The sequence below is a fragment of the Macrobrachium rosenbergii genome, chromosome 25 (assembly GCF_040412425.1).
Source record: "Macrobrachium rosenbergii isolate ZJJX-2024 chromosome 25, ASM4041242v1, whole genome shotgun sequence".
Taxonomy (NCBI): domain Eukaryota; kingdom Metazoa; phylum Arthropoda; class Malacostraca; order Decapoda; family Palaemonidae; genus Macrobrachium; species Macrobrachium rosenbergii.
The window spans coordinates 23,764,044-23,790,939 of record NC_089765.1 but is presented as its reverse complement, the minus strand read 5'-3'; the positions used below and the strand labels follow the sequence as shown (position 1 = coordinate 23,790,939).

At 34.5% G+C, this 26,896-nt stretch overlaps 1 protein-coding gene across 2 annotated transcripts in view; it reads left to right on the top strand.

The window, feature by feature from the left end:
* The window catches only part of LOC136852456 (uncharacterized), an 83,303-nt gene that overhangs the window by 30,316 nt on the left and 26,091 nt on the right, over positions 1–26,896 (top strand). For both annotated transcript variants that reach the window (XM_067127087.1, XM_067127088.1), the window contains exons 22-38: positions 200–475; positions 1,349–1,500; positions 2,406–2,639; positions 2,928–3,024; positions 5,364–5,542; positions 13,367–13,572; positions 14,564–14,714; positions 15,980–16,230; positions 16,628–16,730; positions 17,046–17,227; positions 18,023–18,335; positions 19,587–19,844; positions 20,934–21,080; positions 21,487–21,654; positions 22,401–22,496; positions 23,206–23,351; positions 25,055–25,225. In XM_067127087.1, coding sequence (XP_066983188.1) covers positions 200–475; positions 1,349–1,500; positions 2,406–2,639; positions 2,928–3,024; positions 5,364–5,542; positions 13,367–13,572; positions 14,564–14,714; positions 15,980–16,230; positions 16,628–16,730; positions 17,046–17,227; positions 18,023–18,335; positions 19,587–19,844; positions 20,934–21,080; positions 21,487–21,654; positions 22,401–22,496; positions 23,206–23,351; positions 25,055–25,225 — 3,130 coding nt within the window. The remainder of the gene's footprint in view (positions 1–199; positions 476–1,348; positions 1,501–2,405; positions 2,640–2,927; positions 3,025–5,363; positions 5,543–13,366; positions 13,573–14,563; positions 14,715–15,979; positions 16,231–16,627; positions 16,731–17,045; positions 17,228–18,022; positions 18,336–19,586; positions 19,845–20,933; positions 21,081–21,486; positions 21,655–22,400; positions 22,497–23,205; positions 23,352–25,054; positions 25,226–26,896) is intronic.

Here is a 26,896-nt window from a genome sequence, read left to right as displayed (position 1 = left end):
TTACACAAGCCACTATTCCTTTCTCGAATTGTTTCACTTCCTTCTGTGCTTTATAATCCTGATAACATATTTTTACACAAGCCACTATTCCTTTCTGTACTTGGTGCCCTAATTTTGGAGGGGAGGGGTTGGGATTTGGAAAGGCGTCCTGTTCGCAGTTCTTGATAATGTTAGTTGATCTGTCATTCTATTTTCTCAGGATATGCTGGTTCTAGGGAAAGCATAACGCAAATGGCGGGGATAGAGGCAGGATACGACAGTAGGATCTATGGTTTCAGGGCCCAACTTTCGACGCCAACTTTGGAAAACCAGAGAGTGTGGAGTCCTTCAGTATTCGTGAGCACTCCCGAAGGAGGGGAGCAAGAAGTCATGAGGTCCTTCTTCTCTACCAAGGATGTCAGGGATTCCCACACGACAGAGCTGAGCTTCAGGACGATGGGTCCTTTGGTGGAGTACCTCGATTTCGAGGTCGACGGTAAAGTCAGCTGATCATTTTTAGCTTTACTTTATACCTAGAAAAAGAAATATCCGTGAAAATATGGCAGCCATAATATAAGATTTTAAATTACGGTTCCTGGTAAATAATTTTCCATGCTTTATCTTCTTTATGTCTGGAGAGAATAATTCGTGATTCTTACTTATCAGGCGGTATTTTTAAATAAAAAAATCATTTGGCTTTGAAGGCAAGTGAAAGAATGACTTCATTCAAGCTAAACAACGGATAGATCTTTGTATTTAATCGCTTGTTATGTCACAAACATCTCTTGAGTTATTGCTATATCCTGCCACTCTTTAATGCATACACAAAAGTAATTATTGATAACTGGCGAAGCTTTTTGTTTACGAATAAGATTTTATCTGAGTCAAGATCCACTTGTTCCAGATTTATTTTGTTTAAAATTATCCTAGAAATCCAGTTTACTAATCTTTTTACCCTAAATAATCGTCACCAGTAAGCTCTTCTGTACAAGCACAGGTTTTTTTTTTTTTTTTTTTTTGCTTTGCGAGTTTTACTGTGCCATTGATAGATTTTACTTGCTTTAAAATTCTGTCTATTTTTATAAGGCAATTCCCTATATACTTAACGGTTAAAATATTTTTGTTGTAAATTCTTGACTTAATGATTAATAAAATTCGTTTAGTATTCTCACAGAATACTAGATTCTCGTAGAAATTCTTGTAGTATTTTCATAAACTGTAACAATTATGCAGTTTTAGAATCTTTGATGTTAATACAGTATTTGGTTCACTACGCACACCCACCTCTTATTCATCTGCAGTCAGTAAAACAGATTCTCGTTACTCTCTTAATGTTTTTGCTTAAGTTTTTTCTCTTCTTGATTTTCAGTGGACGGCTCGTGGACTCTCAGCCAATCAGATGGCTCCTTGCGCAGCATAGAAATTAAGAAGATAAATTTGGGATATCCAGAAGTTTTCCAGATAAAATCAGGGGGAAGAGTGCAATTTGGCCATAGGACGGAAGGGGAGTCCTATCTTACGGTAAAATATGCCTTTCAAATTCTTTCCTGCTTTTTTCATAAAGTATGTTAACCTAAATCTTATTAATACAATAATAATAATAATAATAATAATAATAATAATAATAATAATAATAATAATAATAATAATAATAATAATAATAATAATAACGTGAAGACTGACGAAGTCAAGATTGACATTAGAATTTTATTATCCTTATTGCTATTGTTATATTTGGCTGTCGTTTGAAATATCAAAATGTTATTATCAATCTTAAGTTCGATTGTCCATTTTCTGTAATTCACACATCTCAGTAACTTCCTAAATTATTGTACATAATTCGGTAATTCAAAAAAGGAACTTTTGATAGTAGCAATTCACAGAAATGTTTTTTAACATACGCTTTAATTTCCTCAACTTATCTAGAACTAATGCAAAGCTAAGTTTCTACTGAAATTTATGTTACAAGAGAATTCTATTTATCACAGGTTTCTTATGTCGACTTCTTTGTCACACTAGAAATGATCACCAAAATTAGAGATATTCCATTCACTGCGGCATCAGAGGACTCTGCTTATCCTAATTAGATATTCCATGCTTCCATTTTCCAACAGTCGATTCTGCTTATCCTAATTAGATATTCCATGCTTCCATTTTCTAACAGTCGACTCTACTTATCCTAGTTAGATATTCCATGCTTCCGTTTTCCAACAGTCGACTCTGCTTATCCTGATTAGATATTCCATGCTTCCATTTTCCAACAATCGACTCTGCTTATCCTAATTAGATATTCCATGCTTCCATTTTCCAACAATCGACTCTGCTTATTAGATATTCCATGCTTCCATTTTCCAACAATCGACTGTGCTCCTCCTAATTAGATATTCCATGCTTCCATTTTCCAATACAGTCACCTTTCATCACAGGTCGTCTTTGACGAAGAAGAAGAGGGAGTAGTGGAGTTAGACTTTTCTGTCGGACCAGTGGTTAAATTTCTTGGTGGACCCAGTCCTGATTTAGGGGAGGGCGATGGGGAAGGAGGGGGAGGAGGAGGAGGGGGACGAGGGGGATCTGTTTACAAATTCGGCATCAGAATAAAACACAACCAACTTCCGGAGGAGATCCAAGGTCGTTTTAGTGTCTTGGTTGACAGAGGTCGGGTGAGTGTTTGCAAATTGAGTTGCAGTACAGTCCTTTGTTTTTACATTAATATTCGTGCAAAAAAATTGCTGTAAATGTTATCCTCTATTGCTGTTTTTACATCTGCTTTGCATGGTTTCAAAGTTCACTGGATTGTCTAGTATTCATCACCAATCTTGCGAAATTCTTCCCCGTTGTTTAATTAATCAGAATAAGTCTGCATATAATGTGTTAAAAAGCCTCGTCTTATGGAACGGATCCTGAGATGCATCGTATATTATAATTCGGTGTCTGTTTATCATCCCTAGGTAGATACCAGCCTAAACTTCCACCTTTCAGAAACCGGTGGCTTCAACATCACACACGTCACGAACGGTGTCTTGAATTACAAAACGACAGCGAATGGTGAGTGAGATTTCCTGTTGTTTAAAATCTTTCATTGTTTTATGATGGCATTTTATTACGAGGACAAGATTTATCATTTTCTTAGCAGTTATAATGGTATTTTGTGACAAGGGTAAAATTTATAACATTTTTAACAATTACGATGGTATTTTGTTACGAGGGTAAGATTTATAATATTTTTAACAATTATGATTGTATTTTGTTACAAGGGTAAGATTTATAATATTCTTAGCAATTATAATGGTATTTCGTTATGAGGGTAAGATTGATAGTATTCTTAGCATTTATAATGGTATTTTGTTACGAGGTCAAGATTATAATATTCTTAGCAATTACAATGGTATTTTGTTACAAGGGTAAGATTATAATATTCTTAGCAATTATAATGGTATTTTGTTACAAGGGTAAGATTATAATAAATCTTAGCAATTATAATGGTATTTTGTTACAAGGGCAACATTTTGATATTTTTAGCAATTATAATGGCATTTTGTCACGTGAATAAGATTTATAGTATTCTTAACAATTATAACGGCATTTTGTTACAAGGGTAAGATTTATAATATTCTTAGCAATTATAATGGTATTTTGTTACAAGGGTAAGATTTATAATATTCTTAGCAATTGTAATGGTATTTTGTTACAAGGGTAAGATTTATAATATTCTTAGCAATTGTAATGGTATTTTGTTACAAGGGTAAGGTTTATAATATTCTTAGCAATTGTAATGGTATTTTGTTGCAAGGGTAAGATTTATAATATTTTTAGCAATTATAATCGTATTTTGTTACGAGGGTAAGATTTACAATATTCTTAGCAATTATAACGGTATTTTGTTACAAGGGTAAGATTTATATTCTTAGCAATTATGATGGTATTTTGTTAAAAGGTAAGTTTTACAGTATATGCAAATGAATTTATTCAAATGCATGTTGATTGTTTATAACATTTTTTGTATTTTCTTTGCTGAGAAAGTCGTCACTCTTCCATAATAAATATTTTGGCTTTGAGTGGTATTCATTTATTTTTAAAGTTTACTCTAACGCCGAATTTGTCAGCTTGAATATTTTTAACACTTATGACTGATATCAAATATTTAGACAGAGCTCCAAGCCATACAAATTAGAATGTTTTGTTTTTCTTAAAAGTAACTAGTCCTTATGGAAAAAAGCTGATATTTGCAATCCCTAACAAAAGCAGAATCAATAATAACGATGATATTCTTGTTTATGATTTATTAGACATGATAATAGTAGATTTTAAGAGAATATTAATTTCGATATCAGTATCAGGTTTATATTCCGATTCCTGGTTGCGTTTGATTGTACTATGAACATCTCAAATTATCAGACTCCTATCGTACATAAAATTGAAGCCACAAGACTTATTATCCCGTCAAAATTATAAAGAAAACCTGCAATAATGAAACCTTCGAGTCACAGCAATATAAAAAATAAAATGAAATAATAGCTAAGAAATACCAGACTCAAACCTTGCAAAGATAGACGTCTTTTCCCTTTTCTTTAAACTAAATTTTCGTCGGGAGCTGAAACTTAAGGTGAATATTTAAAACTTCTTGGTATCTGTTACTGAATCTCTGATAAAACATCTTCATTCTAAGGAAATAGATGTTCAGATTCCTTACAAACAATTTTCTGTCACATCGCCACTGTTTTGTCTCGAGTTCCGTAGCAGGGTACATCCACAATGCAGTGAATCTTGTCATAAGCACATGTAAGCAACTTATCGTACACTCATCACGAAGAAGTTGAATACAGGTCACTGACTTATCGACATTTGCCAAAGGTCACTCTCCACTTGAGGTCGTTGACTTGTTTTCAACCTGTTTGTGATACATATGCAATGAGTTGCCGACATGTTTTACTGGTTTGCAGGGGCACTCTGATGCTGGATTTGCCTCAAACTTAAACGCCCTCTTTCATGCGTAACTGGAAACTTCACGAGAGTTTAGTTTATTTACTGTACCTCCGTTCATATTCTCTTTCTTCCATCTTCCGTTCCACCCTCACCTAACACTTGATTCTTTCTGTGTTTCCCTTTACCTCCCCTTACCTCTTCCTGATGAACACCATATCCTTTGGAAGCTTGAATTTCAAGTCAATGGCCCTTGTGGCCTTGTTCCATACGGATAGGGTTCATCTAATAATAATAAACTGCGAGTTTTTCCTCCTGCTACACCTTCCAAACCTTTGACTGTCAATTTCCGTCGCAGCGCAGGATGACCTCATAGGTCCCAGTGCTTCGCGACGGTTTAGACGAGAGTTGAAACCCTCACGACAGAATAAGTCCTGTAACTCATATTCTCCCTCTGCCAACAGTACGTTACGTCCCCCTGAGCATCCTGTGGGGAGGGGAACACGAGTTCATGCTGAGGGAGGACGAATTCAAGCATTTCCTGAAGGCGTCTTGGTCACCTCGCAGCCAGGACTACGCCTCTTCGCTTATACATTACGTCAATCACAATTTATTGGCGCTCGACAGATCTCTGAAGATTGTGGTGAGTGCGTTGCGAAATGGTGATATTAAGGAGTAATTTCAAGTATAGATTTTTCACCAGAGTCTGAATGAAGAGAAAATGCCTGAGTCCATGCTTTGTAGTATTTTGTGTCTTTCGCTCCGTCCTTATTGTGATGTTGCTTGCTTCTCTGAGCAAAATTTTTCCTCTCATTTTCTATACTCACATATTTACTTAGGTAAGTAGTTTTACATACATATATGCACACATACAGTTATACATATTCTGTCCGTTCAACGACTTATGTATGGCATTAAAATTTCACTGAGGTTGAGGATTTGGCCTATTTGTTTTTGATGAATACAAATACACTCAGACACACACACACACACACACACACACACACATATATATATATATATATATATATATATATATATATATATATATATATATATATATATATATATATATATATATATATATATATATATATGAAGATAAGAAGGCCCATGAAACACTATTTGAACGTTGCAACCATATATTTCGGGCACTTCCTTCTGTGCCCCTGTTCACTGGAAAAATATGGACAGATGAAATGTTACAAGGGTATATATACAAAGCATATATAGGTGTGGCATTAAAGAAGGCTTAAAGTTAGAAAGTTTGTGAAATGAGATTTTATCTACCTACGAGTGCTAATTAGTTCGTCTAGCTGCCACCAGGGCGGCGCTGCTCGGAGTGGCGGGGACTTTGATAGAATGCATTTTGTTAAACATACCTAACGCTACCTTTACACTTTTTTTTTTTTTACATTTAAAGGCAGCATTAGGGATGTTTAACAAAATGCATTCCATCAAACGAGTTTTTTCAAAAGAAATTGACGTCACGATGTGAAAAAACGGTAATAAATAGCTTCTATTAGTCGATTCTAAGTACAAATAGTTATATTTTTTATGTGTAACAAATCCTGGTTTTATTTTGCTTACATAAAACGATATATAACTTATAGATTAGTGATAGCAAGGAGTTAAGCTTGGTAGCCTAGGCTAGACCTATATATACATTGAACTAACTCATTACGTAAGTTGCTATATCATTTAAACATTATCCTAATTACAAATTGATTTCGAATATATAAAAACAATTTCTTTATGTTAACAGTTATCGAATCATGATGTTAAGAAAAAATGGCCTTTAAGAATAATAGCACTGAGGAAAAACACCATAGCCTAGCAATGCTAAGTATCGTAAAAAGCTTTGAAATAGAAAGAAATGGGACTTAGCCATATATACATACACACACACACGCACACACACACGCACACACACACACATACAGATTTATATATAAACACACATATATATATATATATATATATATATATATATATATATATATATATATATACTGTTTACATATATAATATACACACACACTCACACACATATATATATAATATATATATATATATATATATATATATATATATATATATATATATATATATACTGTATACATATATAATATACACACACACTCACACACACATATATATATATATATATATATATATATATATATATATATATATATATATATATATATATATATATATATATATATATTGGGTCTTTGACGATCACAAGTGATCTCACCCTGGGGCATCATTGCCAACAGAGCGTCATCGAATGGGGGTTTATTTTTACCAGGGGTGGACCCTTCCCCATTCTCAGCTCCATCAGCTAGCCAAGATAGATGATATCCTCAGACTTATGACCTTACATTTTGTAACGCCTCCAGATCATTCTTCTGCTCGCTGTTGGAAACTCTGATTCCTCGATGAAATCCGCAATCCAATCATCCTTCGCTATGGACAGGAAGCTTCTAGTCTCCAAATCGCAACTCTGAATACAGCGACTTCTGGCGGTGCCCTTTTGCATGTCTTGGTGCTCCTGCCATACTGGGACCAAACTTTTGCATATATAAAAGGCATGAAACTTACGGGGTTTTACGCCGCGCCAGTGGTTGCCACTAGAGTATATGCAAGAATTTGATCCAATATGCATTGCAAAACCCATATTTTGCATATATAAATGGCATTAAACTTACGGGTTTTTACGCCGCGCCAGAGGTTGCCACTGAGGTATATGCAAGAATGGGTTCCAATGTGCAATGCATAACCCAATTCACATATGAAGTAGGCATGAAACTTACGGGTTTTTACGCCGCGCCAGTGGTTGCCTTCCACGCATGTGATTGGGCATTGATACCCCTTTCCCGAGGGTATCATATGGCAGGGGTTCACGACAATCCAATCTTCGGGCAGTGCCGCCAGTTTCACCAGCCGCTGTAGTCTCTCCATTGCGCAGAGATGCTTCCTCGGCCATATCCAGGATTGTTGGTCATATCCAGTGCGTGGTAATAATTGCAATAATTTTTCACCCTCTTTCTAATCATATATATATATATATATATATATATATATATATATATATATATATATATATATATATATATATATATATATATATATATATATATCTCAGAAGAGGGCATTCTATGCAGTCCCCAGGGACTATCTGAAGACCCTAAAGCCAATCTTCATACACACACACATACACAACAGACACACACACACTCATACACACACAGACACACGTGTATATATATATATATATATATATATATATATATATATATATATTTATAAATATATATATATATGTGTGTGTGTGTGTCTGTGTGAACTATATTTTTTTATTACAAAACAGTTGACAACAGACACAAGGTTTTGGTCATAAATAAGAGAGCTAATTAGAATGCAGATTTATTATCGATAAAATACTTTCGTACAGGAATATTAATTTGATATCTTGCCTCCTCAGTTCCTGCTGGACTTTATTAGTGGCTGGAGTACTGTAGACACTAGTGACCTTTGACATGGAAAAGTTTTAGAAATACTTAATATTATTATTTCAGTAATAATACTCATATTTTTTTATTTATGTCTCGTCAACTCAAATTCATCAATTAAAGGAAGTAACTCGTGCGTCCCTAATTTACACAGGTTTTAAACTGGCGAATATGATTTCATTTTATAAGTAGGCTATTAGCCCTAGGTTTAGCATAAAGTGGCTAATAAATTTTCACTTTAAAAGTATTAGCTCAGGTTTTAGTGTAAATTGATTAGTATATTATCACTTGAAAGTTATTAACTCAGTTTCAAGTATAAATTGGCCAGTGCATTTTCCATTTTATAAGTCTTAGCTCATATTTTAGTATAGTTATGTTAATATATTTTCAGTTTATAAGTATTAACTCAGTTTAAAGTGCAAATTGACCAACATATTTTCACTTTATAAGTATTAGCTCAGAGTTTGATGTAAATTGACCCATATATTTTTACTTTATAAGTGTTAGCTCAGTCTTAAGTATAAATTGACTAATATAATTTCTGTTTATAAATATGAGCTCAGATTTTAAGTATTAAAATATGTTTTCACTTTCTAAGTATTAGCTCAATCTTAAGTATAAATTAGCCAATGTATTTTACATTATAGGTATTAGCTAGGGCATTAGTGTAAACTGAGTAACATATTTTCAGTTTATAAGGATTAGCTCAGGTTTCAGTGTAAATGTTCCAATATATTTCCACTTTATATGTATTAGTTCAGGCCTTAGAATAAATTAGCCAATGTCTTCGTACTTGCCAAGTATTACATCGAATACATTAGCCAGTATATTCTCACTTTACAAGTACTAAGTAATTTGAAATGCTTGTCCTGAGGTGTGACGTCACGAGGTTACGAAATGCGGAAGGTGATTTGCTCCAAAACTAGAGCCACAGTCGCTGAGAAAACTCCAATGATGACAACAATAAACGCAGCCTGAAAGGAGACGATGTTTTTGTTTTCGTTAAATTAGCTAAAACTAGACGCAAAGAATCATAGTTTGATAGTGGCTGATTTTGACGCATTACAAAATCTCTATATTATGAAAATTGTTACTGTTAAATTTGTTAAAACTATATGAAAATAACTATAGTTTAAATTGAATGAATGTGACGTAATACATTCTTCACAGGACGTGCTAAATATTGAAAAAAAAAAAAAACTCCAAAGGCATATTTAATGAAGGAAACGGTTCAGTATTAGACTAAAAAAAACATTGGCAATGATTATTGTAAAAACAGGACAGGTTCATTCAAAATGTTTAATGATTGATTATCTTGTGGAAAATTTATTTTACGTAGATAACATTAAAGTGATTAATTAGGTGCAAATAATGGATGATGGCATATTCCAAAATTTATTTGGAAATAAGCCTATTTAAAAGCTGTTGATATGCTTTTGTTACCTTAAAATGTCCGAAAATAATACACAAATACACACTCACACACAGGCACACACACACACACACACATATATATATATATATATATATATATATATATATATATATATATATATATATATATATTTATATATATAATATATATATACACACATATATATATATATATATATATATATATATATATATATATATATATATATATATATATATATATATATATATATATATATATATATATATATATATAGGGTGTATATATTACCATGAACGTACTAGTGGTAAAAAAGACCTACTAGTGAATTGTCCCAGTGGTAAAGAGACCATTACCAAATTATCTCCTAAGTAAATATCATGTCAAGAACTGGCCTAGAACTGTCCTAGTACCATTTAAGAAAATAAAGGCTAAAAGAACTGTCTCGCAGAACCCTCTGTTCACCACAGCCATCTTTCATCAGAACAGAACTTGATCCTTTTATACAGAGTAGTTACATCTCGTATTAACTGTTGTAGCAATAAAAACAAAAAAGCAAATAAGGTAATTTCAAACTGACGCAGGTCTTCAAAGACACGACATGCTTCCAATATTAATTGTTGCAGCAAGAATTAAAACAAAAATAAAATAAAAACAAACAAAAACGTCATTGCAAACTGACACAGTTCTTCAAAGACACGACATGCACCCCATATTAACTGTTGCTGCAAGAATTCAAACGAAAAATAAAATAAAGAAGAACAAAAAACGTCAGTACAAACTGACACAGTTTTTCAAAGACACGACATACATCCCATATTAATTGTTGCAGCAAGAATTAAAAACAAGTAAAAAATCAAAAGGACCATTGCAAATTGACGCAAGTCTTCAAAGACACGAAGAGAAGGTATATATACTCACTTGCAGCTGCGTGAGGGTGAAAGGTGAGGCTGTTGATTCTTCTATTTCCGGTCTCGGCAGCGAAATCTTTCTGATTTCGTCGTCTTTCCACTTGATGACGAGTCCTCCTTCGTTCATTCTCAGAATGCTTGAGTTTTATCATGCAAAACAGATATAATAGATCAGTGGAACCTTGATATTGTTTATATTTACAGTATTCCAAGACTGATCTAGTTTAGGTTTCATTTACTCAAATGAGGTGTTAAATTTATCTCGCTATTTAAATCTGTCAACTAGAAATCACTATTAGGTATCTCCCATTGTTATGATGATGACATTAACATTCATAATAGTGAAAATGTCACCCGCATTAATTTTTTATACTTACTGACTGCTGAGAAAATATCTGTTACATTGATATTTCACTTGCTGACTGCTAAAACAATATCTGCCCTAGTAAAATTTTTACTTACTGACTGCTAAGCAAATATCTGCCATATTAAAATTTTACTTATTGACTGCTAACAAAATATCTGCAATAGTAGTGTTTTTACTCAATGACTGCTAAAAAAATACTCTCCATAGTAATATTTTATTCACTGACTGCTAAGAAAATATCTGCCATAGTAATATTTTTGCTCACTGACTTCTAAAATAATATCTGTTAAAGTAATGTTTTACTGACTGCTAAGAAAATATCTGCCATATCAATGTTTTTACATACTGACTGCTAAGTAAATATCTGCCATGGTAGATGTGACAAACTGACTGCTAAAAAATATCTGTCATAGAAATGTTTTACTGGCTGCTAAGAAAATATCTGCCAGTAATATTTTTTTTCACTGACTGTTAAGAAAATATCTGCCATAATAATGTTTTCGCTTACTGATTGCAAAGAAAATATCTGCCACAGTAATGTTTTACTTACTGACAGCTAAGAAAATATCTGTCATAATAATGTTTTATGCACTGACTGCTAAGAAAATATCTGCCAGTAATATTTTTGCTCACAGACTGCTAAGAAAATATCTGCCAGTAATATTTTTGCTCACAGACTGCTAAGAAAATATCTGACAGTAATATTTTTGCTCGCAGGCTGCTAAGAAAATATCTGCCAGTAAAATTTGCTCACAGACTACTAAGAAAATATCTGCCAGTAATATTTTTGCTCTCAGACTGCTAAGAAAATATCTGCCAGTAATATTTTTGTTCACAGACTACTAAGAAAATATCAACCACTCTAATGTGCTACTGACTGACTGCTAAGAAAATATTTGCCACAGTAATGTTTTACCTACTGACTGCTAAGGAAATATCAACCACATTAATGTTTTACTCACTGACTGCTAAACACTTCAATATAGGGTGCTCCCAGTGGGCAAGCCATGCCAAGTCCCAAAGGGTAGAAACTACTCCGGCCGAAGTGGAATTTTTCTTTTCCCATTCTCATAGCCAAGATCTCTGACAAGGTTTTGGGACCAATGAATACGTACTTCCTTTCTAGGACCTTTTAAGAGAATAAAACTGGGTTAGTAATTATCAAAATTTGTTATGAGTTATTCATCGTTTTAAGATGGAATAATTTTAGGTATTTTACCTAAAAATAAGCAGGCATGTTTTGTCGAATAATTTTCCTGTGTAGGAAATTATTTTTTGAGGCTTTTCATTTAATTCTATTAAGTTTTCCTTTCAAAATAGTTTCGTGCTAGGTTTCATGGTAAGCAATTACAGAGGGAAACTTTAGTGTGTTCACCAATCAATAGATGGCGCTGCTGGCTTTTGTTTTATTTTTACAGTTACACTTCTTGCTCGCCTCCTTGGCTTGCTGCTTTTTAAATGTTTTACTGCAGAGTGTACGCACCTCTAGACTTATCAGGACTGGACAATATATTTCAAAATGTATCCTAAGAAAAAAGCTTATATATTCTCTTTCCCGTAATAATACAGTAGGCTTAATACTGTATTCTGTATTTCCTGACCCTCTGGATTCCTTTGGCAGTCGTTGCTACGTAACTCTTGGACATATCCTTGTGGTTGAATAACTCCCAGGTTTTCTTGTAAATTCCTTCCTTTGCATCCTGTGAGGAAAGGCTGTTGAGTTTTAAAACTTAAAAGCAGATAGGTTCATTTGGGGCTTAAGTCTCCGATGGTATGCAGGTGACCGTTTCCTAAGAAGGAGGAGAGTAAACTGTTGCCTAGTGGTTTTCGGCCCGTTAACTCCCGTTTGGCGTCGATATGTGGTTGCTGCAACGTTCAAATAGTGTTTTATGGGCCTTTTTTATCTTCATATTATACTGTAGTATTACAGTAAAAGACATCCATATATATATATATATATATATATATATATATATATATATATATATATATATATATATATATATATATATATATATATATATATATATATACGCATGCAGGCAACTAGTGATTGATACTGTTTTTATATATATATATATATATATATATATATATATATATATATATATATATATATATATATATATATATACACTTATATATATGTGTGTGTGTGTATAAAACAGTATCAATTCACTCGTTGCCTGCATGCTAGAATAAACAGAGACGCAGACCAGCGTTTATTACAACTTAAGGTCCTCACTGCAATTTCCAGGTAGTGTATCCAGGTCAGGTGGTCGAAGTGGAAAATTCCATGGCGGAGGCCAGGGGCGGATCCATCAAGAACAAACTGGAGGTGAGAATGGATCCAGGCCGCGCTGTTTCCATGGAAACCGTCATCATCTACAGCAACAAGCCTGGGATGTTCTCGTATGGGGTCTCCAATTCCTTCAAGCTGGATACCTGGATCAGCCCTGTGAAGTAAGGATTTGTATTAAGTCAAGTGGAGGGAAGGTTAAGGTTTTCGTTCTTATTTTGTTGAACATAATAATAAGGTTTTCTTCCTTATTTTGTTTAACATAATTATAAGGTTTTCTCTCTTATTTTGTTGAACATTATTATACAGATATATGTGTATATTTTTATATATATATATATATATATATATATATATATATATATATATATATATATATATATATATATATATATATATATATATATATATATATATATGTAATGTAGACATCTATCATTGTGTTAACATGTTTTTCTTGACTGTGTACTTGGTATATGTATGTATAGCTATTAGTTTTTTAGGTTTTATTTTGTATGATTATGTTTATATTTTGAGTAACAACAACAACAACAACAACAAAAAATAATAATAATAATAATAATAATAATAATAATAATAATAATAATAATAATAATAATAATAATAATAATAATAATAATAAAATACTCATAGTAGCATGAGTCTTAAAATAAAGAAGCAAATCCACAGCTATATATGTACATATATTTAAAGATAAATCAGTATAGATAGCTTTCGGGAACTTGTTCGGTTCCACTTTTCAATCTGATTGAAAAGGGGAACCGAACAAGTTCCTGAAAGCTATCTATACTGATTTATCTTTAAATATGTACATATATATAATGGATTTGCTTCTTCAATAATAATAATAATAATAATAATAATAATAATAATAATAATAATAATAATAATAATAATAATAATAATAATAATAATAATAATGATGATAATAATAATAATAATAAGAAGAAGAAGAAGAAGAAGAAGAAGAAGAAGAATGATAACATCCAGTGTGGTAAACTCCGTAACAGACTTTTCTTCCCCCAAATTTGTCGAATATTTCCATTCAATTTCACTGCATAGCTGAAACCTAAAATATTCGTCACGGATATTCATGAATTACTGAAATTTTAACTGGATATTCTATTTTTACAGCATAGTTGGAACAGTGAACTGTATGGGCTCTGGAAATAAGTGCGACATTGCTGTGTCAGCCGTACAGGCTGCCGATCAGTTAGGTGACCTTGACATCAAACACACAGCTGCGGCCGGAGTTTCCCGATCTGTGGCTAAGTTCTCTGTCAAGGTAAGGCGCTACTCTTGCACAACATTTGTTGATTGATCTGTCGATCGCTTAGATTAGACAAATTTCACTTTAACATATCCTGTCTCTTTGGACATTTCTATAATCTAGCAAATACCGTGATCTTTGGATGATAATATCACATGACAATTTTTCAAGTTAGCCTAATTTAGTTTCGTGTTGATTGATTTATGAGTTATTTCTCGGATCTCAGTCCATCTGAAGCATATACAGTCAAGAAGACGCTCTGTTCTTGAGTTTTGTTAAGCCAGTGCTTCCAAACAAGGAATAATGTCTGGTCATCCTTATCAAGGCTTTTCATCAGATTTGTTTTTCTACGTCAATTACAGAGGAGTCTGAAGTTGAGATAGTAATTTGGCTAGGTAAAGTGAGATAAGCTGTCAAGCGGCTTCTCTCTCTCTCTCTCACTCCAAAGGAGTCAGTCCTTAACTCTGGAGTATTATGGGTCAGCTTCGGTGTTCCTTAACTTCTATACTAGTCTATTGATTGCTTTTGGGTTTGGTCACAGTCTTTTGGTTTTGTTTCTTTTCTTGATTCCGTGATTACAGGGATGGATATAATATTATATGGTATTTTTAACGTCTTCGACCTGAAAAAGGCGGTACCAAATGGCATGAATTACAAGAATTAGTCACCAAGAATTTTTTTTATAAATAAATCTTCCATTTCAAGCACTTAGAACTTTCGCATCAAGAAATTCTCATATTTCGAAGCCAGGAACCGGTGATGAAATGTATTGAATAACTTCGGTAAATACGTACATCTAGAAATGACTCTCTCCTTCACTTAAAAGATAATACCAATATATCTCATGCGGTCAGTCATTTGAATAACAAACATCTTCAGAATCCAGGAACCATCCAGCTTTGGTAACTTTAAAGCCATTCATCCCCGTAGGAGAGTAGTGCCGTCAGTGCACCTCATGCGTTGCACTGTAGGTATTGCTTAAAGTTCTTTGCAGCGACCCTTCGGCCCCTAGCTGCAACCCCTTTCATTCCTTTGACTGTACCTCTATTCATATTCTCTTTCTGACATTTTCCCCTCCGCCTTCCCCTGACAATTGATTCACAGCGCAGCTGCGAGGTTTCCCCTCCTGTTACAACTGTCAAACTTCTTACTGTCAATTTGTGTGTCAGCGCTGAATGACGTCATAGATCCCAGCGCTTGGCCTTTGGCCCAAATCCTATATTCTGTTCTATTCTAAAGCCATTCACCAGATGGTAAACTATGAATCCTCATTATTCCAGAAGTACATTGACGGATCAATATCCATCGACGCGGTGCACAAGTTAGGCTATTATAACCTGAACTGGGAACTGGCTCTCTGGACCCTTCGGTCTCTGGCAGTGGGCCATGCTGAGGCTGACGTCACATCCGTCGAGATAGCAACAGCAGAGATGATTCTTCAGGAGCTGGTGGGCGATGAAGTTGGTGACGTCACTTCCGCCTTTAACGCCACCGTTAGCTTTAACCCCGAGATCAGAGCCGTGTTTTCGAGGTCAGTGTAGAGGGGAAGTTAATATCAGCTTTTTTTGTCTTCCTGTTGCATGCGAATGCTATTGAAAATGAAAGCTTACTGGTTATGCGAAATTAATCAAATACTCAAGAACTTGAGACAACACCAGTAAAAGATTATTTTCTTAGAATTCTCTTTGGAAAACTCAGATATAGTTAGTTTTATTAAGGTTTTAAAGTATGTCTTAAGGAACTTGAGCAAGCTTACAAAATCCATCAAATTAAATGTTTGATTGCCGAGCAAATTAATTGACAACAACTAGAGAGGCTTACAAAGCACTTCATTATCTCATACTCCAAAATTAATTCCACTGACTTGAAATTATATGGTTCTGAAAGCCAACCAAAATCGACTAACCTGTAGTGTGACATCCTGGTAGGCAGGAGGTTCGTGTGATTGATGAGGGAAAACAATTACTCTGGGTTGGGGTCGTACAAGGAAGAGCTGGAGAACGCTGGATTAACAGCCGGCATTTCGGAAAGGTAAAGATTCTCATGTTACTCAAACTCATTAGTGTTTCATACAAAATATGGTGATGATTCTCATTGTACCCTGTATTTGACTGTTGCTTTAGAAGTCGCAAGATATATTTGCGAGAAAATTATTGATCAGTCTTTTACATACTTTGGTGTTTTTGAGTTAGTTGTAAAAACTGGCTGGCCCACCAATGATTCTATGTGCAGTTACAACTTTAGAGGATTAGGACATGAATAATTCATTATTTTGCTTTGGTTTTGTAAACTTCAATACATTTTCGATAATCCACTTCATTTTTTACCTTTATTGAACCCTGCAAGGCAACGATGCTGACACCCACCGGGATGTACTACTCTGCGAGTGGAGACATCGACTCCCAAATCAACGGTCTCAGGGCGTCTATGGCTGACGTCAGCTTCTCTGCTGAAGCTGGTCCGGAAATATCATACTTACTTTCCTGGCACTTCAGACTATTGCAGCCAAACTCAACAGCTGTGAGTAGGTGAGTCTATTTGAGGCGTATGCAGTAGGTTAGTTAGTGTAAAACATAGGTAATTGGTCAGTTTCTTTGAATCATAGTAGGAATCATGAGCTGTTGGTGAATCTATACGAACCATATTCCGTAGGGAATTCTATGTGAATCATTTGCAACATGTGAATCTCCATTGGTCATTTGCAGCAAGGGAGTCCTTATGAATCATAGGAAATATATTGATCCTTAAAAATATTATACAGTAAGTGAATCTATTGGAATCAAATGCAACATATAAGTCTCTATGAATTATACTGTGTAGGTGAATCTACAGAAGTCATGGGCAGTAGGTGAAGCTATGTGGATCATTGTGCAGTTGTTGTAGTTGTATTTGGGGTCATTGGAATTTGTAGGCCAAGCATGGTGAATCTTCATACAACAGCTGTTGCACGTTAAGGCATTCTCTTTCCTGTCTTTCCTGCTGTCTGTTTGGGTTTTGTTTGAGCATGAAAGAGATACAGACGTTATGAAATTGCTTTATGAACTGGCAGTACTAGTAATAAATATATTTGTAGGATAATAAAACAGTTGAAAGCTCCAACAAAAGTGTCGAAGCCTTTCATGCCTCTCAGTCAGGTTGTCCAGTACATAGTTTCAATGATATACTTCTCCTTTCTAAACCTCAAGTAAATATAAGCCATAGGGTTTTAGCTTCCTATTGTGATTCTTTGACAAATACTGAACCTACACAGTTGGAGGTTCAGTTTGAAACCTTGACGAATGTTCCCAAAAGAGAACCCCTCGCCAAGTGACTTTCCCTCGTAGCTTTGCAGACCTGGAAACCTTCAACGAGGAGAAAGCAGAGGCGGAAGGGGCGCATTACAGAGAGGAATACTACGACAACTACGAGGAAACAAGCGAGAACGACTACCTCCTAGACGAGGAGTCCCTCAACGAGGACTTCTCTCAAATCGGGAGGCCCTCGCTCACCCTGGAGACTCTCCTCAGGGGAAACAGCCCTCACACGGGAGAGATTAAGCTCAAAGTTAAAGCGAGAAAGACCGATTTCTACTGGGAAGGCGACGAAGCTCACGGAGGAGGCGTGCCAGGTGGAGACAGCGAGAAATACGATGCCGATGTGAGTTTGAAGGACTCTCCGCCATCTCTGTTTTTGTTGTAGATTCTCAAATTTGCTAAGTTTTTTTTTTTTTTTGTCGTTAAGGATTAATGCGTGCAAGGCTGCCTGCCTATAGACTGTCTCTCCCGAAAAGAGGCGGGCTAAACTATTCAGGAAAAACTGCACTTTCGCTGCTTATTAAGTTGTTTTTATTCTGTACATTTTCTTCATCATTACGCTCTGTTTATAATGTAATTTGTGATAGTTACACACAAACACTTATATATAGACACACACACACACACACACACATATATATATATATATATATATATATATATATATATATATATATATATATATATATGTGTGTGTGTGTGTGTGTGTGTGTATCTATACATGTGTATGTTTGTGTGTAACTGTTATAATATATATATATATATATATATATATATATATATATATATATATATATATATATATATATATACATACATATATATATATATATATATATGTGTGTGTGTGTTTGTGTGTAACTATTATAATATATACATACATATATATATATATATATATATATATATATATATATATATATATATATATATATATTTATTTATTTATCTATTTATGTGCGTGTGTGTCTGAAAAATTTGATCACGAAACTACCGATGGCACATAATAAAGAAGAGAATAAAACTACGTTAAATGGGCAGTGATTTAAAAAGTTTGTTATTAATTTATTTCTTGGCCAATGCAGGAGAAATATTGATTCAACAATGACCAAACAGAAACGCAGTAAGTAGCCAAAGAAGGACAAAATATTTGTTATTAGCGTGTTGGTAGGACGAAGGACAGGAAAAGGAATCGTGGTCACATGATCATTTGTCTAATTTTTGTTTCAGTGAGTCTTCGTTCAGTAAAATTAAGTGATATTTTTAATCTGTTTAAAATTCAGTGACTAATAATCAAAATATAAATGTGAATAGTTTTCCCTTTAGCATTTATGTTAATGCCATTTTCTAGCCTTTTATGAAACATTCGATTTCAAGTGTCATCAAACCTAGGGAAAACCGTGGATCCCAAATGTGACTTTTTTTTTAACGTAGACTGGTAAGGACTACGGGTGAAATGCTGTTGAAATCTGCCAAACACCGAGTTATGTAATAAGCTTTCGCACAGTCAGAGCGTGGAAGAACTTGAAGAAGGTTTTAAAAAATCAATGAAAATGTCTAGTTTCTTTTACATTTTTCAATGTCGCCGACGCAGATTCGGCTGATCAGAGAAAACGACCCCGAAATGGGTCGCATCCACGGCAGCCTGACCCGTTCTGCGGGCATCTATTCCCTCAACGGTCGCGTGTGGTCTGGGATGAGGTCGTTCGGGGTCGTCTCCTATGGCATGGCTCGGAACGATTCGCTCAAGTCGTCCCATTCGGTCGTTCTCGTCGACCCTTCGACACCGTGGACGAGAGTGGAGGTGTTGGTTAGCGCCGACCATCTAGGGTCTTTCCCTTACAATTTTCAGGTAATGTATCCTTTGGAAAACATTGGGCGGATCTTTCCTAGATAGTGACTCCCCAAAGGGGTCGTTACCTAGGACTAACATTTCTTGGGGGCCATTATCTTTATGATATTTACAGTCTTTGTTTATGTTTTTACGGAAAATCCCCAACGGGCTTGTACTAAACACGCCGCAAAGGTGGATACATACCGGGTTACAACCCTCGGGGGTCGCTATCTAGGAAAGATTCCATTGGGCGTTTAAAGTAAATTGATTAAAACTCATGGTAAATAGCTTTCATACTGAAAATGTAACTCAGAATGAAAATGACAGTAAGCAAAGTTAAGTGGTCATCCGTTTTAACGATGGCCCTCTTCAGCCATATTTGAAAATTATGTGACTAGTATTTTAGAAAACAGTTTAGCAGTTCCCACGTATATAGACACTTATTTCCATAGCTGTTCAATTACATATGGTATATAATTTTAAAATTTCGTTTATTATACATTATGGTCACCATCAACATAACTTTTTGATCATGTCAGTGTCAAGTATTCATTGTTTCACGCCAATTTTGTGACAAATATTTATCAACAGAAACCGAACTGAACTTGCAAAGCCGATCATTTGTCTAATCTTTGTTTCAATTAGTCTTCGTTCAGTAAAATTAAGTGATGTTTTTAATCTATTTAAAATTCAGTGACTAATAATCAAAATATAACTGTGAATAATTTTCCTTTAGCATTTATGTTAATGCCATTTTCTAGCTTTTTATGAAACATTCGATTTCAAGTGTTATCAAACTTAGGGAAAATCGTGGATCCCAAATGTGACTTTTTTTAGCGTAAACTGATAAGGATCACGGGTGAAATGCTGTTGGAATCTGCCAAATACTGAGTTATGTAATAAGCTTTCGCATACTCAAAGCATGGAAGAATTTGAAGAAGGTTTTAAAAACCAATAAAAATGCTAGTTTCTTTTACATTTTTCATGATCTAAAAGTTATGAGCCCTTCGTCCAGTTATCTGGATCTCATCAGATAACTAGAAAGCTGATTTCATTACTAATGCCAGGATTACGTTCAGATAAGCTTCAAAATAACCATACTTTCAGACTTCAGCAGACGGGAGAGTCACCCTTGGCTTCCAAGAGGTAGCTGCAGTGAGGGCTTTAGCCCAATGGACTCCAGCTGAATCTGCCTTCAATTTGGGTTTCCATTCCTTCTACAAAAGCTATCCAGGAGGACATATTTACTATAAGGTGAGGAATGTTGTGCTTGAAATTTGCTCTGCTGGAAAAAGATATTAGAAGGGCTTGGACCTGTTTGAGAAATGAGTGAAACCCCGATGGAACATTCACTAAGCTATTATATTTACAAATAACCGATAAACTAGGTAAATGAAAAACTAAAAGGAGTGAACAAATTTCAGTTCATAAACAGCTAGATTAATACTACGACAGTTGCCTTTATTATACCTCTTATCTGATTCCATTCTTTATGATGAAAAAAGTAAAAGGAGCGAACAAATTCCAGTTAATAAACAGCCAGAAAAATACCATGACAGTTGCCTTTATTATACCTCTTATCTGATTTCATTCTTTATGATTCAGACTGTCACTAGTAAGTGTTATAGATATGAATTTTCTTTTCCATTTTTTGCCTCAGTTATCTCCAGGCTCCCTGCAAGCATCAGTGGGCTGGAGAGAGATGAAGACAGTCACCCTTCTGCAGTGGATGGAGGACGGTCGCGTCTTCCAGTTCGCGCTGAATTACGATTATCCAGGGGCTCCATTCAACGACTTGGATGCCATCATAAAGTTCGGAATCTCTCGTGTAAGTTTTTCAGTTTTCTGTAAAAGAAAACTGTTGTGCCGGCTTTGTCTGTCCGTCCGCACTTTCTCTGTCCGCCCTCAGGTCTTAAAAACTACGGTATTTAAGTATGAATGTTGATGAAAGTCATTGCTTTGGAATTAGGTATACGAAAGACTATATATAGCTTTGGATAGGCCTAAGTGACTAATTTGTTCTAAACTATGAGACATCGAACCTAAAATGATAATTTAAAATGAATTTGAATTGAAGATCTTGCAGGAGCAAATATTTTTATTTTAGAAATTTCCTCTAAACTCCTGAAGTATGAGCTGATTTGCCTGAAATTTTCACCTTAATAGTTGAAGCAGCCATTCTTTTTATATCTTTCTTAATGTTATAAGATCCACTAAAATTATTTTTGGTAAATGTAGGGGAAATTATACGAATATTAGTTTATGCTTCAATTTTTCCTTCATATATCAATATCTCAGTATGAAAGCTTTTAGTTTTCTGTAAAAGAAAACTATTGTGCAGGCTTTGCCAAAATCGTGCGTCTGGCAACGATCTAGGCCATGCTACCACCGGGCCGTGGTTAAAGTTTCACGGGCCGCGGCTCATACAGCTTTATACCGATACCACCGAATGACAGATCTATTTTCGGTGGCCTTGATTATACGCTGTACGGAAAACTCCACTGCGCCAAAGAAACTTCGGCGCATTTTTACTTGTTTATTTGTGATTATTATTAATTGGGATCTCTTCCACAGCCGCCATACCCACCTGTTAAACTTGGCATGTCAGGACGAGTGTCCGTTAACGGCCTTTTTCATTACGTCATGAACATGGACTGCGGATCGCAACAGGTAAAAATTCTGAGCAGGTGTTGGAATTCGCCTCGTGATTAATCAGGATTTACACCTGCTTTATGTATTCTGTTACGCCTCTGCAATCACTTCTGTTGTTTTCGTTGAATGTGGGAGGGAGAAAGTTCCATTTGAAATTCCCTACTAAAATATAGAAAATGCTTTTGATTTATCCATTATTGCGTGATACTGAACATTTTCTGTATCATGCATAACAATATTAGAGGGCAAGTAAAGCTAAACCATCATTACTAAATAGTCAAATGATTTGCGTATGAATGTAGTCTTTGTAGATTACTTGGAATGAGCTTCAAGGAAATATATACTAATATAATATTCTTATCGGTTTGTCGTTAGACTCAAATGCGTATACCCTATCTATCTACCTATACTATCTATCTATCTATCTAAGAAGAGCATCAGTTAAAATAATTACTTGGAATGATGCTTTTACAGAGCTTCAAGGAAATATATTAATATAAAATTCTTATCGGTTTGTCGTTAGACTCAAATGCGTGTACCCTATCTATCTATCTATACTATCTATTTATCTAAGAAGAGCATCAGTTAAAATAGCATTTTCAAAACTGACGAGAAGAGACCTCTCGAAGGAGTTTGAGAGGACATACTAGCCTTCTCCTAGACAGTGCAAGGGGTCAGACATCTCGAAACAGTTCAGAAATGAATCTCAGGTTTTACTCATATCCAGGAAGAGTGTTCGATCACGGGGGCGCTCGTCAAACCAGGTGGTTCAGGCTCCCTCCGACTTCAGTTCAAGAGGGCCGGGAATCTGTACGGTGTCTTGGGCGCTCTCGTATTGGACGGGTTCTCTCTTCAGGTCAGCGGTAGTTTGACGTAAGTTATTCTTAGTACAGATTAATCACATTTTTCAGTCCAAGGAAGATTAATCTTTTTATATAAAGACTCAAAGGCATAGATGAAAATAAATAGACGAATTTGTGGGTATATATATATATATATATATATATATATATATATATATATATATATATATATATATATATATATATATATATATATATATATATATGAAGATAAAAGTCCCATAAAACACTATTTGAATGTTGCAACCATATATTTCGAGCATTTCCTTCTGTGCACCTGTTCACTGGTGAACAGGGCCACAGAAGGAAGTGCTCGAAATAAATGGTTACAACGTTCAAATAGTGTTTTATGGGACTTTTTATCTTCATATTATACTGTGGTATTACAGTAAAATAGATATATTTTTAATTAGCGTCAGACGTTAGTACCCAAGCCTTTTTGTTCTCGTGTCCGTTTTAAGTCAATCGGCAAATATTATATAGCTGGAAGGCCACAAACGAGCCTATTACTTAGATAAATATATTGATGGAGCCTCTATCCATTAATGAAGCAAATGGTATAATTCATTGGTCAGTTGGATGTAGTGTTATGAATAATGCTTGGCAGTAACGTTAGCTCGTAAATAAAAGTTCTCTTTAGCATAATAGCCATGTCATTTCCAGTAATTTGTCCCCTTGACAAAAAGAAATGAATGTGAGTATTTCAGATAAACCATTACTTACGTTATTTTACCGTGATTATTTTCTTTGAATAATGAAAAAAAATTTGCTCCCAACAAATTAGAACTATCTTTTTCTCGAGGTCATTCCTGCTATGTATACAATACGGAATAGTTATCACATGTCCAATTTGCAACTTGTCAGTCAAATATGTAGTCCTGATTATGTCTTCTTGCGTTTGTCAGATTAGTCATATTTCCAATAATATGTAATGTCACATACTCCAGTTGTAATACTGATCGTCTTTACTTATCACGTAACTGATATTGTGGTTCAAATTCCTTTTAACCTGATTAAGGTATGCCAAGGAAATTTCTTATCATTTCTTGATGATTCCCATACTTTGTATCATTGCCGACTTGTGATGTATGAAATGAGGCATTTATGGTACTCATAATACAAGCGAAAAATTGAAAAACAAATGTTGTCTGCCTAAATCAGACAAATTTGAAATCCACTATGATCATTCATCATCCAGCCTTCGAATCATGATATGATGATTTTGATTTTACATGGCACATTAGATTTAGTTCTTTTTCATCACTGGTACTGGCCATACATTCTGACAATCAGTGTAACGGATTTGAATGTTTTCCGGGAAACGAGTTACTATAATTCTATAGACTTTATTATAAGTGCACCTATATTATTATTATTATTATTATTATTATTATTATTATTATTATTATTATTATTATTATTATTATTCAGTAAATGAAACCTTTTCATATGAAACAAGCCCACAGGGACCATTGCCTTGAAATTCAAGCTTCCAAAGAATATGGTGTTCATTAGTAAGAAGTAAGAGGAAGTAAAGGGAAATACAGAAAGAAGAGATCCCACTTATTAACAAAGAAAAAATAAAACAATAAATAGATAAAAATGGATTAAAATGCAAGAAGAATAGTATTAGGGTAGTAATGCATTGCATTTTCGCTTGAACTTCTGGGAGGCTGTTCCACAGTTCAAAGTACTCAAACATCTGTCTCACAGGCAGCTCAACCCCGGAGAAGAGGTGCAGCTGAACTTACACAGTTCCCTTCTGGAGGAGAAAAGTGGCTATAACTTCAAGATCACCCGGAAGTTCGAGGGGCCCAACAACGTCGAGTGTGCCTTCTTCTTGTCGCAGGCCGGGAAAGAGAAAAATTGGTTGTACACTTACAGGTAAGTTGGCCGGTTGTCTGCGTTGTAAGAATTCTTGAGATGTTACTCATTCAGTCTTCTGTTTCATGGAAAGCTGAATGTGTTCCATAAAGTATCCTTCTCCTCTCATACGTTTTGAATCGTTCGATACAAACTAGTGCTGTAGTAAAAGACGTTTCCTAATTCTCTTAATTTTATTTGATGGAGTTCACTTACCTTTATTCTCTTTATAGTCGCAAGTATAGACTCATTATCTTAAATATTGCATCACAGATTACTGAACTGTTATATACTTGACTAGGCCTGTCATCATTTCTCACATTACTCTTTAATTGCATTATTTTGGATTTATGTGAAGGTAGATTAGTCAGTTAAGGTTCAGGGATTTTTTGCTCCCAATAACATTTTCTTAATATTCTCTACATGTTAATCATTAAAACATATTAACTTTCTCATAAGAGGAACTTTTGTTGCTTATGCTAATTCACGCAATATTTTTTTGTCTTTAATGTTCATTATATATTAGTGTGTGTTGCACCCTGGAAACTCAAGTTCAAAACTGCCTCAGTTTTAAGTCGCTGTAACAGAAAATAAAGTGAGATTTATTATTTTTTCCACCATTTTCGGGTATATCTGAGTTTTGTGGTATTATCAACTAATCCTCATTATTGCGCTTAGATCATATATGCTCAGATCATAGCTACCGAGATGTTCTTCAACTTCCATCACGGTTACAATTATTTTAATTTTCAATAAGATCATTACTTGCAAGGTCGCGAAATATCGGAATTTACAATTCCTTTTAAATTCCGCTTAGAAAGTAATAAAATTATCCTTGCTTACAGGAATGTTTCGAGTTACACAAACTTGACAATTTCCCTTTGTTAGAGCTTAGATTGTTACAAATGCGTTGAAATTTTCATAAATATTTTTCCTTATTATTAACTAAGGAGAATAAATTTTCACAGAGATCGTTTCTTACTAAAGCGTTGAAATTCCGCCCACTCCTTTTTCTATAACAAATACAAGAAATGTATGCTTGAATAGTGACTTATTCCTGATGTTCTCTTTGAGTCATATTTGATTGGAAAACAGCTTGATTGAAACATATTATTATTATATATGTTTGAAAGACATAGTAACTTTGTAAGTTATAACATCATTATTTTCTTAATCGTATTCACCGGTCTTTTGGAACTCTAAATTTTGTTTTTACAGGTGGCATCCCTTGTCGGGCAGAATTTAAGTATTGTTTCTGATTTTTATTTTTGTCGTTACCCTCATTTGCATATGAATCTAAATCAATATTCAGATTCCTTTAAACTTTCGCTTCGAACATTAATTTTTATTGCGTTTGAATCCTCACCAAATTTATGACTAATTTCAGTTTTTTCGAAGATTGTTGTTTTCTGGTGTTTAAATATTCAAAGACTTCATGATTGTATTTCTAAGATTGTCGTTTAGAAGGTTTTATAGTCTCACTAACTTTGCTATAATATTCATTTTACGTTTTGCCTGTGTCATAACTTCGAGGGGTGCCTAAAATTCCATCACAGCCACAATTATTTCAATTTTCTGTTCGATTGCAACATGCAAGGGGCGGGCGGGGGAGGGAATCGAATTTTACAATTTCTTTTTAAGTCCGCTTAGGGAGTACGAACTAATCATTGCTTAGAAGAACGCAAGGAGTTT